The sequence below is a fragment of the Uloborus diversus genome, unplaced genomic scaffold (assembly GCF_026930045.1).
Source record: "Uloborus diversus isolate 005 unplaced genomic scaffold, Udiv.v.3.1 scaffold_15, whole genome shotgun sequence".
Taxonomy (NCBI): domain Eukaryota; kingdom Metazoa; phylum Arthropoda; class Arachnida; order Araneae; family Uloboridae; genus Uloborus; species Uloborus diversus.
The window spans coordinates 867934-888102 of record NW_026558209.1 but is presented as its reverse complement, the minus strand read 5'-3'; the positions used below and the strand labels follow the sequence as shown (position 1 = coordinate 888102).

The 20169-nt window shown below is 32.9% G+C and overlaps 1 protein-coding gene across 1 annotated transcript in view; it reads right to left on the bottom strand.

Annotated features, from left to right (window-relative positions):
* The window catches only part of LOC129233014 (elongation factor Tu, mitochondrial-like), a 91398-nt gene extending 71706 nt beyond the window's left edge, over positions 1-19692 (bottom strand). Inside the window, exons 1-3 of the mRNA XM_054867093.1 lie at positions 19582-19692; positions 5627-5673; positions 3147-3318 (exon numbers count right to left, since the gene is read on the bottom strand). Of these exons, the coding sequence (XP_054723068.1) occupies positions 3147-3318; positions 5627-5673; positions 19582-19633 (271 nt within the window). The 5' untranslated portion in view covers positions 19634-19692. The remainder of the gene's footprint in view (positions 1-3146; positions 3319-5626; positions 5674-19581) is intronic.
* Between the last annotated feature and the right edge of the window lie 477 nt (positions 19693-20169).

Below are 20169 nucleotides of genomic sequence, written 5' to 3'. Positions count from 1 at the left end.
TTTAAATAACATTTTAAATTATTGTTTCAAAGTAATGCTAAACAATGAAAGTGAGTTGAACAGAACGAATAAGTGTCAATTAGTCAAAAAATGAATACATGGTGCAAGAAATGACAAAAAAAAAAAATCACTACCCCCTTTATAAGTTGACCACCTGTCTAAGTTGACCACCAAAGGACTGCACCGCAAGTGGTCAACTTACACAGGTTTCACTGTACTTTAAATGGGTTAATAGCGTTTCATGGAACATATAGGCCAGGCCTAGAAAAATCTTTTTGTCGTACAGCATTAATCAGAAGAATTATTTTTACATCTTTACTAATAATAAAACTGAAAGTCTCTCTCTGTCTGTCAGGATCTCTGTGATGCGCATAGCGCCTAAACCGTTCTGCCGATTTTCATGAAATTCGGCACAAAGTTACTTTGTAGCATGGGGGTGTGCACCTCGAAGCGATGTTTCGAAAATTCGATGTGGTTCTTTTTCTATTCCAATTTTAAGAACAAAATTATCGTAAGATGGACGAGCAAACTACGAAATAATCTTAACGTGGAACCGTAACACGGGCACAAGCCAATGGGCGAGATTCGAAATGATCATAACGTTTCACCGCAACATGGGTACAAGCCAATGCGCGACAAAATTCGTCACACATTATTTAGAGAGACTTAGCTTTATTATTAGTAAAGAATATACAGGCGAACCAAAAGACCTTTTAATTTTTCTATTACGGGCAAAGCCGTGCTGGTACTAATAGTAAATCATTAAAAAAAAAAATAGTTTGAATAAAAAGCACATAATAAGCCGTCGTTAAATTAAACAAAATTTAAATTATATAATGGGAAAGATCGCTTCCATGCAAACCAGAAACAGCAAACCATCTTTGCAGTAGAGCTTGAAATAAATTTTCGAGCTCCAAATAAGAATGCGATAATTTTTCAATAAAATTCGAAAAAAAAAAAGTTTTAGGAAAAAATATTTGATCAAAAAAGCTTTAAAGTAGTACTTTTTGCAATTGGGATAACATCTTTGACAAAACTGTGCATTGGATAAGCATTTTATTAATTACTCAAATGTTTAGAGCATGTTAAACCTTTAAAAATCAATTTAAAAAAAAAAAAAACTCTGATTTTTTACATAATTGATCATAGAAAATTTTCTAATAAACTCATAAGCAATTGAATGCACAGATTTTTAGAGATGATTATAGTGATCGTTTAGCAAAAAATTTTTTTTAATTAGTGGGAAAATAAAAAAGCCTTGGAGATTTCAAAAAATTGAAACTTTCAATTGTTTGAATTTTTAAAAAAAGTAGGCACTATTTTTAAATTTTGGAAATAAATTATTCATTAAGAAATAAATATGCATGCTATAGTTTCAAAGAAATATAAAATTTACTCAAATTTCAAAAAAATGTACGAAAGGTACCCCTTAAGTAGGAAAAGTCTCACTTTTGAGAAACTTTTTTTAAACTCTTTAGCTTGAAATTTGTTGGAATTTTAATTTTATTCTGTCGTAATATATTAACTGTTTCATTTGCTTAACCGTGTGCAAATTTCTGTAGCTTAAGAAGGTATTTAAGTAGTCGACTGTATCCATGTGCGGGTGATTCTATGTGTTGATTTTGTCTGTTTAACATGTTCTGTAAATACTTTTATTTTACGTTAATTCTTGAGTATAAGAATAAATATATTTTAACTTAAATATACTAGTTATCTCTCAGTCTCTAACTACACCAGGCAATGGCACTGCCTGCACAAACTCTGCTACTTATCGGAATAAAATTCATAGTTTCCCTATTTTTGGAGATTTTTCTCAATTTTTTGAATTTTTAAGAAAAATAGGCAATATTTTAAAATCTTGAAAATAAATTATTGATTACGAAGTAAGTATGCATCTTATGGTTCCAAGCAGGGTTGGCCGGATTGGACCCAATTGGGTTGGACCCAATGGGTTTTTTTTTGAAAAAACCCATTTAAAAAAACCCATTATTTATCCCACTTTTGGGTTTTTTTTAAAATTTTCTGAGAACGTTTTTTTTAAAAATAATTAATTTAAATACTTTTACAATTTAAACTTCTTTTTTATTTCTTCTTCACAATAGGCAATGGACATGAAAAATGAATTTTGAACTTTAATAGTATTTCTTAACTCTTAAAGGCATTAAAAAATGCTTCAAAGATTTTAAATAAATATATTTAACTTTTTTCTTTCAACTGGTCAATAAGGAGCTCAAATTATCTTGACTAAGTCCTGTCACGTCTGATTTTCTCAATATTTGTAGATTGTACAGAGGAAACTAATCTAGTCAAAAGGCTTTCATTTGAATTATTTTCTGCTAACCAACACATTACAAATCGCGAATAAACAAGGTATATTTTTTAGAAATTAACAGGTTTTACAAATGGTCGGACAAAAAATGGAATAGGATGTACAGTATTTTCATTATCTTACGAAAAAGTTTAATATTTCTTACTCTGTACACAGCAATAGAAAAACAGGCAACATAAAATTCAAAGAAATGTCTTGATTAAGCTGGAATTCAGTAAAAAGGGATTTAAACTACTTGAGGTTCTACAGTAGTTTTGCATAACAAAATGAAATACAATAAAGTAAAATACAAAAAAAAATGTCGAAATTAAAAACGAACAAATAAACAATAGATTTTATCACTCAAGAAGTAACGTTGCCTTAACTGTTGGTAATCATGGAAACTAAAAAAATCTGAAACTTCACCATTCTTGAATTTTGTCGTCTTTTATACCTTTCTTCAGAAAATGCTGAATTTTCCAGCTTTTTTTATCAAGACAATTTTTGTGCTTTGTCCATATACTTATGCTACAATATGCAACGAGTACCCCACCTTTCCCCTAAAAAAAGACAAAAAACCCACATTTCTTTTTAAAAAAAAAACCCAGCTTTACTTGGGTTTTTTTGGGTTTTATTTAAAAAAACCCAAAAAACCCTGGGTCCATGGGCTTTTTAAAAAAAACTCGGGTTTTTGCCAACCCTGGTTTCAAGAAAATATAAAACTTCCTTAAATTAAAAAAAATAACTAAATAAAATTGACAGTTAAAAAAAGTTTTAACTGTTTTAAAAAATTTAAGTTAATAAAATTGACTTTAAATTTTTTTAAAGTCAAAGTTACCTTTGGTAATTGCAGCAGTGAGCGTCGTCTTCCCATGATCAACATGTCCAATGGTACCAATGTTACAATGAGGCTTGTCCCTCTGAAACACTTTTTTCGAGCCCGGGACCACAACTGTAGCTAGATACCTTTTTATAGATACATTCAGGAGATTTTTTGCGACCGCACTTAACTGTAATACAGAAAAACATACATTCGTATGAAACCTCGCACGTGGAGCCGAAAAAAGAATAAATTTTAAGAAACTTTTCACAACTTCATTACATCGTTATTGCGTGTTAAAATGTTTTTAAAAACATCTCATTACATTGTATTTCAAGCAGGGTTGGCTTTCTGCCGGCAGAAACCAGTTTTTGCAATGCCAGCGGCAGAAACTGGTTATAACCGGTAAAAACCGGCAGAAACTGGCAAAAACTTAAAAATGTCTTTAATAACTCAAGTAATTAGTGGAGCCGAAAAAAGAATAAATTTTAAGAAACTTTTCGCAACTTCATTACATCGTTATTGCGTGTTAAAATGTTTTTAAAAACATCTCATTACATTGTATTTCAAGCAGGGTTGGCTTCCTGCCGGCAGAAACCAGTTTTTGCAATGCCAGTGGCAGAAACTATTTATAACCGGTAAAAACTGGCAGAAACTGGCAAAAGCTTAAAAATGTCTTTAATAACTCAAGTAATTAGCAAATGATATTTGTTTAAGTAAACTAAAAAATTGAATATCATTTCATCATTTAAAAAAATAAAATCCCATGCTAGTGCCCTTGATTTAGTTCAGAAAGGGAACTTTCCAATTGCAGAGGCTCGTAGTATTTGTACGACGACGAAAGTATTATAATATACGTATGTTGTTGTCAAACTTTTGCCTGGTAACAATAAGACATAAATATCAAAAATATCTCTGAAAAACATTTAAAATGCAATAAAATATGGCATAATGTTAGGGGAGCCCTACTCCCCCCCCCTCCCGAAAAAAAGAGAAAAATACCCTAAGCCTGGAGTGGCTACGGAATTTGTGTATTTTAAGTAGATTTTTTTTTTTGCTGGACTTAATATTTGGCTTTGCTATGGTCAGGGTTGGCTTTCTGCCGGCAGAAACTATTTTTTGCCGTGCCAGCGGCAGAAACTGGTTATAACCGGTAAAAACCGGCAGAAACTGGCAAAAACTTAAAAATGTCTTTAATAACTCAAGTAATTAGTAAATGATATTTGTTTATAAGTAAACTAAAAAATTGAACATCATTTCATCATTTAAAAAAATAAAATCCCATGCTAGTGCCCTTGATTTAGTTCAGAAAGGGAACTTTCCAATTGCACAGGCTCGTAGTATTTGGATTAATTTAACAAAGGATAAAAAAATCATACAGAGGTGCTTAGGAAAGATTGACATACAGAATTAAACAGGCATTACTGATTGTAATTTGCTCGCTTATATGTTTCATCTGAATTGCTTTGTGATTGAAATTATCATGTCATGTGCTTCAAGAAGAAAGTGGCAGAATTTTACCTTGCCTAAATTTTGCACCTAATGTCACAGCTTAGCAAAACAAATTGGCCCCATTTCTCAAAACTTTTTTTCCAGTCAAATTTTTACCACAACCCCAGTTACTACATGGCGGACCAGTTATAAAATAGATGAAAGTTTCACGAACATTGCTTGCTGCTTGATGCATCATTGTCTGCTAGCTCTTCTGTTTTAAGAACATTCTAAAATTTCTCAGTTGTGCGTAGTAAATTGAGCACCTGCTTAGATTTTTGAAACCACCTTTTCTAAGAGTCAATTGCAGGGTCCAAACAATGTAACATTTGATTTTGAATTGTGATAATTTTGTAATAAAATTACAGTACTTTGGTTAATTATTTTTTCCATGCATTTTCAGTTGTATATCAAGAATTAATTTTTCATTTTGTGAGTTTCTGCCAGTTTCTGCCACAAAGTGGCAGAGAGTGGTTTTAGCCATGCCGGTTTTAACCGGTTTCTACCAGTGGTTTTAACCGCCTCAGCAGACTTAGATAAAACGAAAAGCTTTCTGCGAACATAAATCCTAACCGGAAAATTTTCTGCAAATAATAATTTTGCCTAACTCACCCTTGAATTAAAAATTAAATTTATATTCAAATATGAAAGAGACAAAAAAAAAAGTGCTTTAAATCATTTAATTTTTTTTTTTTACAATAACATTGCTTATTTTTCACCAACTGAAGAAAACTGCCAAAACCATTATTTTTTTTTACGCAAGTGCTTTAAAAGGCTTTTGGAGAAAGGCTTTAACAGAAATAAATTCTGGGATTTTCTTAAAAATTCCCTTCAAAAAAAAAAAATCTTTTTTTTTTTTTTTAAATGAACGTTATCAGTTTGAAAAAAATTTTCTGCGAAGCCAAAAATTTTCTGCGAACGCCGTTCGCGCGTTTGTCTATATTATGCAAGACTGCGCCTCGGCAGAAACTTGCCAACCCTGATTTCAAGTACTTATATATACTTACAGGCAAGGAATTTTTTCCTTGGATGTGAAGAAAACACTGGCTAACTCCTGTAAAACAAGAGGAAAAATGAAACTTTACAATTTTATGCATCAAAAGAATGAATGGCAGAACAAAGAAAATACCAACAAATGAAAGCAAATTAAACTATTTAAAGAGATCAATTTTTTGAATGTAGCCTTGAAATTATTGACGCGTTGTTCATGAATGTGAATGAACAGGTCTAAGTGACTGACTCCTTAAAATGAATGGTGCAATGCCATCTCTTAAAAAATCAACGACCGTTCTTTTGAACGATTTAATAGCTCTCTCTCTCATTTTATTTCTTAACTAGTGGTACCCACACGGCTTTGCCCATAGTTGAAAATTTCATGAAACAGGTAAAAATAAGTGTGATGAAGATTGTTCTTGGATAAATATATACAAAAATCATAGTTTAAATGTACATACCGAAGCAGAGTAGTAAATGCGAGTAGAAAAAAAAATTGGTTACTCCTTATCTCTCTGTCATGCTGTTGTATTTATGACTAGTGGCACCCGCACGATTTTGCCCGTAGTTGAAAATTAAAAGGTCATTTGGTTCGCCTGTATAGTTACAAATAATGGATGATTAATTTCCCGCCAATTTGCTCACCCGGTACCATTCCACATTATGATAATTTGGTAATTTACTCGTCCACACTGTGATCATTTGCTCAGAAAAATTTGTTCTTAAAAAATTGAAATAAAAAGCGATCAAAATCGAATTTTCGAAACATCGCTTCAATGTGCACACCCCCATCTTACAAACTAACTGTACCCGCACGGCTTTGCCCGCAATAGGAAAATTAAAAGGTCTTTTGGTTCGTCTGTGTATTTACAAATAATGTATGGTGAATTTTCTCGCCAGTTGGCTTGTACCCATCTTACGGTTCCACGTTATGATCATTTCGTATCTCGCCAATGGGCTTGTGCCCATGTTACGGTTCCACGTTATGATAATTTCGTAATTTACTCGTCTATCTTATGATAATTTTGTTCGTAAAATTGGAATAGAAAAAGAACTACATCGAATTTTCGAAAAATCGCTCCGAGGTGCACACCCTTATGTTACAAACTAGCTTTTTGTCAAATTTCATGAAAATCGGCCAAACGGTCTAAGCGCTATGCACGTCACCGAGATCCTGACTGCGAGAGATCCATACAGAGAGACTTCCAGCTTTATTAATAAATAGTAAAGATTTACTTATTTCTCCCTTTTCATCCATTCGATATTACTTTCTAGTGGAGGCTCCTCACGACTGTCCGGGTGAGTCAAGCTCAACAAGAAAAATTGTGCATTACGTAATTTTAAAATATCTTTTTGTGTTTCAGTTCTGAAAAAAAAATCATGGCATGAAAAGATTTTAAAGTTCTAGCACTCTGCTTATTGCTAATATAACATCAAAAGTTCTGTTTCTGTTAGCTAGCATTAACGCTTTAAGAATGATCCTTTGGGCCTTTTCAACGTGCCCCACAGCTTAACCAACTGCAATGACTGAATCTAAGTAACGAATTCGGCAAGCTCCCCCCCCCCTCCTGGCCCTCAAAAATTTGTTTTCGAACTTTTAAAAAACAATCAAGTGGATTGTTTTCTAAAACCACCAATTTCAACTTTGACGCTTGAGGGGATGCTAGAAATAAAGAAATAGCAATAAAGCCTTTAAAGGAATGAATTGGGATAAACACTTCTATTAAAATATAGTAGTAAAGCTATCACCAGGGTTCGAAAATATGATATTTTCGAAAATATCCGATATTTTGATATGTATCGGATATTTTGATATACGAGGGCTATCCAGAAAGTAGATTACGTTTTCGTCTGTGTCCGCTAGGGGCGGGGCTAGCGCGGCCATCTTGGGGTCAAAGCGTTGCGCAGCTCAGTCTGCATCTAGCCGTGCTAGTGAGAGGTTCGTGCTGTGTTCGTTCAGATACTGTGACGGTTTGAAATGTCTGCGTTAATTGAAAATCCCGCGAGCTGCGAGGTGCGCGCAGTAATAAGGTTTCTGACTGCAAAAAACTGTAAACCGATAGAAATCTATCGGCAGCTTTGTGAAGTGTATGGGGACAACATTATCACTGAAGGTGGAGTGCGTCAGTGGGTCATAAGATTTAAAAATGGCCGAACCAATGTTCACGACGAAGATCGAAGTGGGAGACCCAGCATAGTGAACGCCGAACTTCTCGAAAAAGTCGATGCTAAAGTCCGGGAAAATCGAAATTTCACAATAACGGAACTTTCTTTAAGTTTTCCACAAATTTCGCGAAGTTTGGTGCACGAAATCATCAGCGAAAAGCTTGGTTACCACAAGTTTTGTGCAAGATGGATTCCAAAAATCTTGACAGAGGACCACAAAAATCAGCGAATGGCTGCAGCGTTGAACTTTTTGGACGCTTACCATAAGGATGGTGACTTTTTACTCGATCGCATCGTTACTGGTGACGAAACATGGGTGAAACACGTGAACTGTGAAACGAAATTGCAATCAATGCAGTGGGGGCACACAAGTTCTCCCCAAAAACCCAAGAAATGCATGCAAACAATGTCGGCAAGGAAGATCATGGCGACTGTTTTTTGGGACAGAAAAGGTGTGATTTTGGTGGACTTCCTGGAAAGAGGCACTACAATAAACTCTCAAAGGTATTGCTAAACTCTCCAAAAACTCAGAAGAGCAATTCAAAACAAGCGCAGAGGAATGTTGAGCTCTAAGATCTTGTTGTTTCACGACAACGCCCGGCCCCACACGGCAAATGTCACTCGTAAAGTTCTTGAATCTTTTAAGTGGGAGTTGTTTCCTCATCCACCGTACAGTCCCGACCTGGCACCGAGCGACTTCCACCTATTCCCAGCAATGAAGAAGTGGCTGGCTATGCAGCGTTTTGATGACGACGCACAGCTGCAAGAAGAGGTAACGGAGTGGTTGAAGGCGCAGGCGGCCGAATTTTTCGACGAAGGAATTTCCAAGCTCGTACATCGCTACGATAAATGCCTTAATTTGTATGGTGACTATGTCGAAAAGTAGTATTTGAGTGTGGCTTTCATCTGTATATAATAAAAAAATTTTCCTATACTTTGTTTATTTTTTATTCCAAAACGTAATCTACTTTCTGGATAGCCCTCGTATATCCGATATTTTCAATCAGTACAAACTAAAGTCTTCAAAATTGTAAATACATCCTCAAATCACTCTTTAATTTCTTATCTCTACATAGTATAAAATGAAGTCCCCAAAAACTATTTCCACTATAGCTTGCTATGAAACTCATAACGAATCTGGGTTGAGGGGTGTGTAGATAGGTCGTTGTTTCGTTCTGGAGTTCTTAAATTCCCTCAAGTTTATTTCAAATCCTAGTTGTAACCAGTAACACTGTAAAATCAGTTTCAAATTATCCCTTTTGTCTGTTGATTATCATTCCTAATCCTCTTAGCTTCAGTAAAAATCATTCAAGTGAAGTAGATTGATTTTTTACTTTTCTCTCGATTACATTGTCGAAACGAAAATCCCCTCATGTTGCGAATCAAGTTGAACTGCCGAAGAGTGTAGAAGTACGAAGGCACAAAAATGTAATTTCTGTTAATTTTTCAGTTATTAATTTTCGGTTAATCCGATGCCCGTATAAATTAGAAATTGGGTTTCATAACATGAAAATTAGCTTTAATCTTAGTGGTTTAGGAGATGTGTACGATAAAATAAGATTGTTTCTATAAATCGAAATTTCTATATATCGAATTTTTTTCCCGAAATTTGCTACTTCGATATACAGAGGTCTGACTGTATATCAATACAGGTGTCCCTCGTACAGCAGTTAATTTGTTCCGTGTAGTATTGAAACCGTGTTATATGAGACTTTAAAAATAACTTTTAAACTTATTTTTTACACTCATTAATCATGTACATAGTAAAAATCATATTAATATGTATCGTGTTGTATTGAAACCTTGTTACATGAGACTTAGAAATAATGTGAATCAAGGGATGTCTACTGTGTTATATCAAAACCAGGTTTCATAAAAACAAAGTAAAAACTTATTTGAGTTATCAAAAATTAGCAGAATGTATTAAGCAAAAATGAAATTCGATCTCTACATAGTATAAAATGAAGTATCCAAAAAGCGTCTGTCTGTTTGAACTCGCAAAACTCGAGAACTACCCGCCCGATTGCGCTGAAATTTTCACAGTTTGTTCCTTTAAGTCCTGAAAAGGTTTGCAGACCAGTTCGAATAAAATTCGATGAATAGTTCTTTTTTTATTCCACTTTACGTCCAATTTTCACATAAATTCTCAAATATGGGGGTGAAAAATGACTTGCACATATTAATATTACATATCGTTGGAAAGAGTAGAATTTTCCGCGTTCTGCGTAATTTGTTTCATTGCTCTAACTTTATTACGGCGGGAGTTATTTGCGTTTTTAGCTCGAATTTTTTTAGGCTTAGCTGAAATTCAGGCACTACTTTCTTCATTAAATAAATCAATAAAAAGTGAAAAAATTGTCCCACAGCTTCCTTTTTGACGCCATCGGAAAAAGCGACCTTTTTTACTCCAGATCTAACTCGACCTATGGTCGAAAAAATAAGCTTTTATCTCGAAAGGAAAAAAAGTTACAAGCCTTTTTAAATCAAGTTCAAGAAATCTCGATTCCATTCAAATTGTGAACCATTTTCTTTCGCACTTTAATTCCTTAAACTTATTTTATTTCGTGTTTCCATGGTTACCTATTTTAAATAAATCTTTCTGGGCTTAATGTCTTAAAAGTATTTTAATATCTGTCGTCATGGTTTGGAAGGGAAATCATGATAGTTTTTTAATTTATTTTTTACGCCTGATTGTTGAATATACGTCACTTGACACAATTTTTATTTTCAAGGTAAACCGGGCAAAGCCCGGCAACGCAGCTCGTAATATTATAATTACAATATGTAGACTTAAAATTAATGTTTCTTTCATTATTTATATACAACATTTCAGTTTACATTTCTGTCAATTTTAATAGAGTTGAAGTAGCATTAGCTGTTTTACTCATTTTTTTTTTTTTTCAGTTAGCTACTTTTACATTTACATGATTCAAAAATAAATGATATGCATTAGTCGGTGCACAGTCATAAGACATTTCTTTTTTTCAATCAATCAATAGATAAATTTAATAAAATCAATAAATAAAAATAAAATTTAAAATCCTAATGTGTGGGACTTAACTAAGATCAGGGTTCGAAAATATATTTTTTGAAAATATCGAAAATATCCGACAGTTTGATATCTATCGGATATTTTGATATATATTCGATATTTTCAACCAAAACAAACTCAAGTTTTTAAAATAGTAAATGCATTGTCAAATCACTCTTTATTTTCTTACATTATTATTACAATATGTAGACTTAAAATTAAGGTTTCTTTCATTATTTATGTCTAATATTTCATTTTACATTTCCATCCATTTTAATGGAGTTAATTTAACATTAGCTGTTTCGCTCATTTTTCTTCTATTAGCTACTTTTACAATTGTATATGATTCAGAAATAATAATATGCATTAGTCGGTGCACATTGATTAGACATTTTCTTTTTTTTCTGAGCAATGTTTAAAATTTAACTAGGCACTTTTAGTGTGAATTAAAATTGTTAAATTACTAATAATTTTATGGACATAAAACACAAGTAAAAAAGGAATAATATATTACTTTGTTATACTAATGATGTATTATACATTATAAAATATAGTAAATTACTTTTTGGTTATTTTTAATAATGAATACACAAAATTACTAAGATAAATGTACTTTTTATATTGAAAATATCATAGCTGAAAAAATAAACATCAAAATATCATAGTATTTTCAAAATAAATATTGGATATATATCAGGATGTATATCGACGAACCTTGGCTATCCCTAATGTTTTTCAGCAGTTATATAACCAAGAACAGCGATTTAACTTTACTAGGACAGAGGTCTGGCCAGAGGAAATTTGGGTCCGTTAACAGACTCTTCACAAAAATCCGATCAACTTAAACGGACTCTTCACAAAAATCTGATCAACCAAAACGGACCCTTCACAAAATTCTGATGAACAAAAACGGATCTTTCACAAATTGTTTATTGAAAGAGCAAATCTGAAATTACAATAAAGCATATTTCCCGTGCATAAAAACAATAATTTTTTAAACCTTTTTTTAAGTTAAATTAGAGGGATGAACTTATACAAAATCTGCTAATTCTGCAAAAAAAAAAAGAAAAGAAAAAAAAATCGGCATTTTTGTGCTGCTTCTGCAAGCAATGAATACTACTGCCAAATAAATATAATGATTGTTTGTTTCTTTGAAAGAAATTAACAGCTGAAAGTCAGTTTGGTTTTAAATAATTTTGCTTGTTTATTTTATCACAGCTATTTTGCAGTGGTGTTGCAAACTTCCCTGCTCTGAAAAGGCAGCATCATAAGCACTTTGCCTCCCCACTCATTATTTAATAAACAATAATAATATATATCAGCAAAATGAACTTAGAACTGCAAACGGATAGTACTGGTGAAGAAAAAATGTGATCGCTTCAGATAGGGTTACCAACTTTAAAATTATCGTCACTTAGCATCTGCCGTTCAACCTTTATAGTGTCTTGATTAGAAAATATTTTCACCTGCTTTGCAATATTTGCGCATCTGCTGTGCAATCTGTACTTGTTATTGTGGTAGAAAATTAAATGGGTTTGGTTTTTCGATGCTAACAAGGATAATTAACTTTAAATTAATTCTTTTATTTACCGTTTTTTTTTCTTTAGACGCCTACATTTTGAAACGTTCAATCTTTTTACATCTGATATGAGAATCATATTTTATTCTTTTTTCAAGCTAACTTCGCTTTATTAAGGTATAAATACACGAAAAGTATCATTATTTTTGTTACAACGCTTATTTCAAGTTTTTAAAGTGAAATTTTATTTTCTAGTATGAGTCAAAAAGTAAAATGTTGAATCGATGGCTTAATTTTATTATTGCTTCAATGTGTCGATAGATATTAATGATATGCTTATCATAGGCCTCTTAAATGCAGTTCTAAACTAATTTTAACAAAAAAAAAATTATTTTACACACCGTTTGTATACTTTTGATGCCATCACTTAGATGATTGTGATCTCTTTGCATCTGCTATAAGGATGGGATTTTTTGACTTTTTAATGTTTAGTTCGCTTTGTTAAGATGTAAACAAATAAAATATCTTTTTATTTTTTTCATTAAAATCACGGAATTTAAAAGTTTTAAACAAAATTCTGTGTTCTTTAAGAGTGTCTTGGGCTAAAAAGTTAAGTGCTGAATCCTTGCCTGAATTTTATTATTTTTTTTGTTACAATTATTTTGAGTACTCTTCATACAATATTTCTAGTATTTTTTACACAATGTAGAATAGTATATAAATATTGATTCTTGAGGGGTGCCCATCTCCCAGAGAGCGATGCCCCCCCCCCCCCCCCAAGTACTAGCAAAACATTCATTGATGATTTTCTCAATAGAAAAGAGAAAAACACTCAAGTTTAAGTTTCAATGATGCAGTATTTGCGCCAACAAAATTATATATATATATATTTTTTTTTTTGCAAAGTTATTTGATTTTTCACAAAATTGATTGATTTTTCACAAAATTATTTAATTTTTCACAAAAAACCGACCTTGTGAAAAATCCTGGACAGATCCCTGTAGGAGTAGGGGCGCCCAGGGGGGAGGGGGATTATTGCGCAAGTTGCACCATCAAAATTTTTTGGGGGGAATTTTTTTTAATTAATTTCTTTAGATTTATTCATTGACTTATTTTTAATTTAAATTATTTATTTTATTTTATACTGTTTATATTTCATTTCATTTATTTATTTAGTTTGTGTGTGTTTGCATGTTGATAAAATTTCAAACTCTTCCAATAAAATAATAATAATAAATAATAATGAAAAAGAAATAAATAAAAAATATTTTTTAAAAATAAATAAAATAAAAAGAGAGCTGAATATAAAAAATAAAAGAGGGAAAGAGTCTTCAGAAAATTATTTGGGGGGGAATTTGCGCCATTGCAACTGGGGGGGGGGGCACTCCTAACTAGGAGCATGTGTCCCCCAATAGGGAAAACTCGGGAAAAGATGTGCAGCATATACAGCACAGGAGCATATCCCTCGACCCGATCCATCGATGTGTTAACAAAGCCAATCATCGCCTTCCTACTTTTCAAACGGAATCAAATCATATTAAAAATCACGGTTCCCAGCAACAATTTTCTCTTTTATTAACGCCAAAAGTATAAATTGTATTTTCTAGAACAATTAACAACTTTTTTAATACCATTAAACTGCAGTGAACCGTGAAGAAACAAAATGTACAGTAAAACAAGATCAGGCAATTTTGACAAGACTTTTCTGCAATAACTATTGCTGTACTTTAGCCTGCTGATGGCAAACAGCTTATTGATAATGCTTTATCATCAGTCACGCTTTCTGATGTGATAAAAGCGAGCTAGCAAATGTTTGTTATCCTGCATGGGGAAAATGGAGAGCGAAAGGGGGGGTGGGGCTTCAAGGCCTTTATATTGGGCACACCCATTAGTTCTTTTTGTTTTATCTGTTTTGCTACCATTGTGAAAATTATACATAAACGCCAGAGGCTCCTCAAACTTAAATTTTTGGGAGGAGACAGGGTTGGCAAAAACCCGGGGTTTTTTTAAAAAAGCCCACGGACCCAGGGTTTTTTTAAATAAAACCCAACTAAAGCTGGGTTTTTTAAAAGAAATGTGGGTTTTTTTTGTCTTTTTTTTAGGGAAAATGTGGGGTACTTGTTATTGTAGCGTAAGTATACGGACAAAGCACAAAAATTGTCTTGGGGTAAAAAAAGCTGGAAAAATCAGCGTTTTCTGAAGAAAAGTATAAAAGACTATGAAACCCAAGAATGGTGAAGTTTCAGATTTTTTAGTTTCCATGATTACCAACAATTAAGGCAAAGTTACTTCTCGAGTCATAAAATCTATTTTGCGTTTGTTTGTTTTTAATTACTACATTTTTTTTATTATTATTATTTTTTTTTTGCATTTTACTTTATTGTATTTCATTTTGTCATGCAGAACTACTATAGAACCTCAAGTAGTTTAAAATCCCTTTTTACTGAATTCCAGCTTAATCAAGACATTTCTTTGAATTTTATGTTGCCTGTTTTTCTATTTCTGCGTTCAGAGTAAGAAATATTTAACTTTTTCGTAAGATAATGAAAATACTGTACATCCTATTCTGTTTTTCTCTGACCGTTTGTAAAACCTGTTAATTTCTAAAAAAATATACTTTGTTTATTCGAGATTTGTGACGCGTTGGTTTGCAGAAAATAATTCACATGAAAGCCTTTTAGCTAGAGTAGTTTCCTCTATACAATCTACAAATATTAAGAAAATCAGACTGACAGGACTCAGTCAAGATAATTTATTTATTGACCAGTTAAAGAAAAAAAATTTAAATATATTTATTTAAAATCTTTGAAGTATTTTTTAAATTTAGTTAAGAAATACTATTTAAGTTCAAAATTCATTTTTTATGTCCATTGTCTGTGGTAAAAAGCAAATAAAAAAGAAGTTTAAATGGTGAAAGTATTTAAATTAATTTTTTTAAAAACTTCTCAAATTTTTTTTAAAAAAATCCAAAAGTGGGCTAAATAATGGGTTTATTTAACTGGGTTTTTTCAAAAAACCCATTGGGTCCAACCCAAATTGGGTCCAATCCGGCCAACCCTGGGAGGAGAGGGGTTGAGTTCTGAAATTACAAAATGAAAATTCCAAATGAAAAAAGTAATGAGCATGCACAGATACTTAATCATAGTGAGAAGATATATTAGGCCTAAGAAAGCTATATGGCCTCCAAATTTACCAAATGAGGAAGCTTTTAGGATTCTACTGTGACCTCCCATCAGAGCGCTTCCTATAGCAAGGGGCCTAGCCGCCAAATTAAGCCTGGAAACACCACTGTCACTTTCATATTGTGCATTCAAAATCATTTTTGGTACAGATGTGATATACCCCCCCCCCCCCCCCCCCATTTGGCATCATCCAATTTTTCGCAACAAAATTGAAACATTTTTCTCGCCAATGAGGCTATAATTTTTTAAGCATGGCATCCCTGGCGAAACTAATCTGTGTTTTGCAACCCAATGACAATTTAAGACTTGTTTAAACTTGTTTACTTGGGTTGTTTACTCGGTTTCACTCAGGAGAGATTACATGTTGTTTCGTGCAATATACCTTACAGGAAAGCTTATTTTGTGTTAGTTTAAATTCAGTAGTTGTGTTTTGAAGTAAAAACATTAGAAAATGCCAGTTTCTTCAAACTTGAAGGTTAATTAAAAGTTAACTCCAACGTGGATGTGTAATCTGTAACGTGCCATTGTCATATGATGTATTGTTTTAGACTGAGTGTGAATATTTATACCATATAAAAAGGTAAGTTCTTTATTTTAGAATTCAAAAAAAAACCTCTCACTTCCAAAATTCTTTGTTTTTACAAATCCTTGAGGGGTTCTTGTAGTTTTTAACTTTATTTTTACTGTATGTAAATTAATTTTACAAAAATAGTACGGTTATTTTTGTTCTAAAAGTTAATTTTTATCGATGCCCACGAATTATTTAGACATTCTATTAATATGCCTCCTTTAGGTACAGAATTTCTGAAAATATGTTGACTCCAGCATTTTATAAAAATATGAAGGTCGGTATATTTTATGTAAACTATAGTAGGTATTTTTGAAAGCATTTTTGAATAGCAAATTAATGTATGGTATTTTTGTATTGTTTCATGTTTGGGATGGTTTTGTCGAGGCATTTTTACTTTTCATACATCAAAATTTGAATAACTAAGCGTTTCTTTTGGCTGAAATAATTATATTTTGGGGATGTAATTCTGCTTTAAACATTGCGTATTTCAATCGCTTTGCTCTTTTTTCATTAGAGTATGAGAAAAGTTTTTGTTTGATGAAATGCATGTTGGAGAAAAGCTTTTATTTCTATTGGTACATATTTCATTGGTGAGCTTGTTATAGTAATTTGTCAATTTAAGCATTTTAAATACTTTGTTCTTTGTGTACAAAAAACTTTCTAGTTTCTGGTATTTTTGAAGCTTATATTTGTGATGTTTTTTGTTGTGGTTTTATGTTGTTTTTATATATATTTTTGTTCTGAAGTGCTTTTATCATGTTTTTTTGTCTGATTTTTTCCTGTTGGCGCTAAAAAAGCATCACTAAGAACGATGTATGACATATGTCGTCATATATCGTTTTCTTGGCGATGCTTTCTTGGCGCCAACAGGAAAAAGTCGCCAAGGGGTAGGGTATATCACATCAGTTCCTCATTTTTTACCTGTGACCCTAGAGATGACGCAACGTCGATTTTTTAAACAAGTATCACACCCTACTCCCGGGAAGGAAACTTAAGCTTCTGCTAGGGCGGCACAGGGTTCATACTCTATTTGGATGAAAAAATTCCATGACTTTTCCAAGACTTTTTCATGACTTCAATGAAAATTTTCATGACCTTGTTACACGAAGAGAATAGCACTATTTAATCTCAAACTTGGCAATATTTGGAAATGAGCATTAGCAAAACGTCTATTTGAATGCCACAGCCTCATTGAAGCACTTACTCGTAATTTAAAAAATATAAGTGCACACTTAAAAAACTAAACTATTCTTATTTGTCTTCATCATATAAATTGAAAGTAAATCAAAAATGCAGCGAAGCGAATATGATGATGCTTAAATGTCTGATTTTTTTTTAAAAACAGGCAGAATGATATTGAATGGGACAAGGTTGATTGAGTCATCACTAAGTTTCAATAAATTTCCTTCAAAAGTTACCTTTTGGTATCAACAGTGCCTTTAATGTTTAATCATCCACGTAACTTGACAGTATTTTGGTTCTTTGAAGTAAAGCCATAGTTTAGTTCTTTATGTTTCTAAACCAGATCTTTTTTGAAAAAAACCATTCAGTAATGAATCAATCTTCTGATTCAAAAGTATATTTGTTTTGTTTTCAAATTTGCATACTTTCAAATCTATATAAATTAATAGGTTCAGAAATTCAGGAAACACGTTTAATTCCCGACATTGAACGTAGCAGTGGGTCGCATGGATTAGTTTTGCGTGCCGTATATTGAGCACTAATGGTTTAGAGCATTAGAATTCCTCTTTTTCTGTACTCTATCGCCTGACGTAAGATCTTTATTTTCTAAAAACATTTCACAAATTAAGATAAACTCTAATAAATATAAAAATAAAGTCCTTACGAGTGATGGAATCGAACTTGCATACAATTGAACTGCTTTTTTTTTGAGTGGACCGTGGCAAAACTAAGAACATGAAATTTTGCTACTACAGAATATGAAACATAAGAAGTGTTGAAAATAACAGAAAATTCAAAATAAGTGATGTCCAGGCCGGAAAATCACATTGCAAAAAATGGCAAGGGGCTGCGACAGAAGTGGATGCGATGAGATTTCAAAATTCAGATTTGATTTTTGGATTGTTCAATTTTCCACTTTTAATAGCTTTTTTGTGCTATATTGTTAAATCACTCAAAATTTCTAATGCTCCTTTAGCTACTCTTCCTTTTCTCTTTGTCCAGGAAATTTTTCCATGACTTGAAATAAATTTCCATGACTTTCAATGAAAATTTCAATTTTCCATGACTTTTCCAGGTCTGAAATTTTGTTATTTTTTTCCCATGACTTTCCAGGATTTCCATTACCCGTACGAACCCTGGCGGCATGTTTTAGGGGTGGAAAATTACATGATGGCAAAATATAAAGAGGCAAAAAATGAAAAATGCAAATTTGTTCCTTAGCTTTTTTTTTCCCTCTTTGCAGCTCAAATTGTAGCAATACCTGAGAGAATGCTCAATGATTTTAAAAAACGATATATACATAATTAAGACGAGGGGGCAGCACTTGTCAACATTGAATGCTGAAAGTTAAAAGGTATGCTTCTGTTAAAATTTAATTAGGGTATACTGAAGATTAAAATTTGATTCTACTGTATAGCAGAAAAACCACGATTATCACATTAATTAAACAATGTTTCCTTTCTTAAAGATCCATGAGATTTCAAGTTACAGGAATTGCATAACTTTTCATCATTATATTAAAGTAATATAGGTATAATTTTGATATACCCCCCCCCCCCAAAAAAAAAAAAAAATCACGCGCCAAATCTGGCACTCCCTACGGACTTTTTAGGGTTGCTGTTTCTTATTTTGGTGTTGCCAATTTAGGTTTTTTCAGCTTTTAGGTTTTTGCTGTTTGCCAAATTTAGTATTTTCTTGTATTTTGTACCATTTTTTGAGTTTTTTTTAAAAAGTTTTGTGGCAACAAAAAACAGGTATTTTGCTTGGCGAGAAAAAAAAGTCGCCAAATTTCCGATTTGGGGGGGTATATCAAAGTAGTTCCGTAACATACTTAAAAAGTGGAGATACAATCATGTCATGTGCAATGTTTATATACAAATTAAAATAACTCGTGGAAATTTCATACAGTTAACTAGAACTACATTCAGGCAATATTGTAAATTATACAATTTCCTGGTATTATAGATTATTAATTAATATGAGTCATAAACTACCGCTAAACGTCCTACTTATGTAACGATGTGTCGCAAATGACTTCCAATGAATCAAATGCGCATTTTATCAAATCATTCAAAAGAGTAATCGCATTACGGTATATCCTGATCCAAGAAAAAGATATACAGCACAGGAAATGTACCACCCGCAAAGAAAGAAAAACCTTCCCTCTTGTATTGAATAAAATAGCAATTTTTTTTTTTCAGTGTGTTGAATAATAGAGTACATAACTTCACAGGGAGCGCCGAGTGTCACGGAACCGGATTGCGTGGAAAATTGAAAAAAGAAATCTCGAAATGTTAAAAGAAGAAACAAATAATTACCATGGTAGCCTAATAATTGGCGAATTGTTAATAAACTGCTAAAGGACACCATGATTTCTTTGCTTACATATGCCGAAAAAGTTAAAGTTACGAGCAAACAAACTTAGCTCTAAAAGGTTGCGTTCGACGAGCGCGACCGGTTAGTTAATCACGTGACAGCTAATGATCACGTGTTCCAATCAACCAATCAACAGCTTAGAATGGGAACCGCTGTGGTACCGGTGATCTTAGTGCTGGTTACTCACTGGTCGACCGGTGAAGTTCGTCGAACGCAACCACAGATTGGAGAGCGAAATACGTTAAGAAGCGAAGCCTGGCGGTATAGTAAGGATTTTAGGATATCTTCCTCCATATAAATCTATACTCCATTCGCTCGTTCTTCCAAATAGGGTGCATTCGGAAACAAGGATCGGTCGCCTCGGTGCCACCGATGACGTCGCGGTCGAACCAATGACGTCACTTAACCGCGTTCGGAAACGCTGCGGTCGTTTTTTGGCGGTCGACTTGGTAGCAACCTGTCGTACCGCAGTCCGAACGCTGCGTTCGGAAACGATCCACCGGTTGCACCGCGTGGTTAGACCGGTGTGG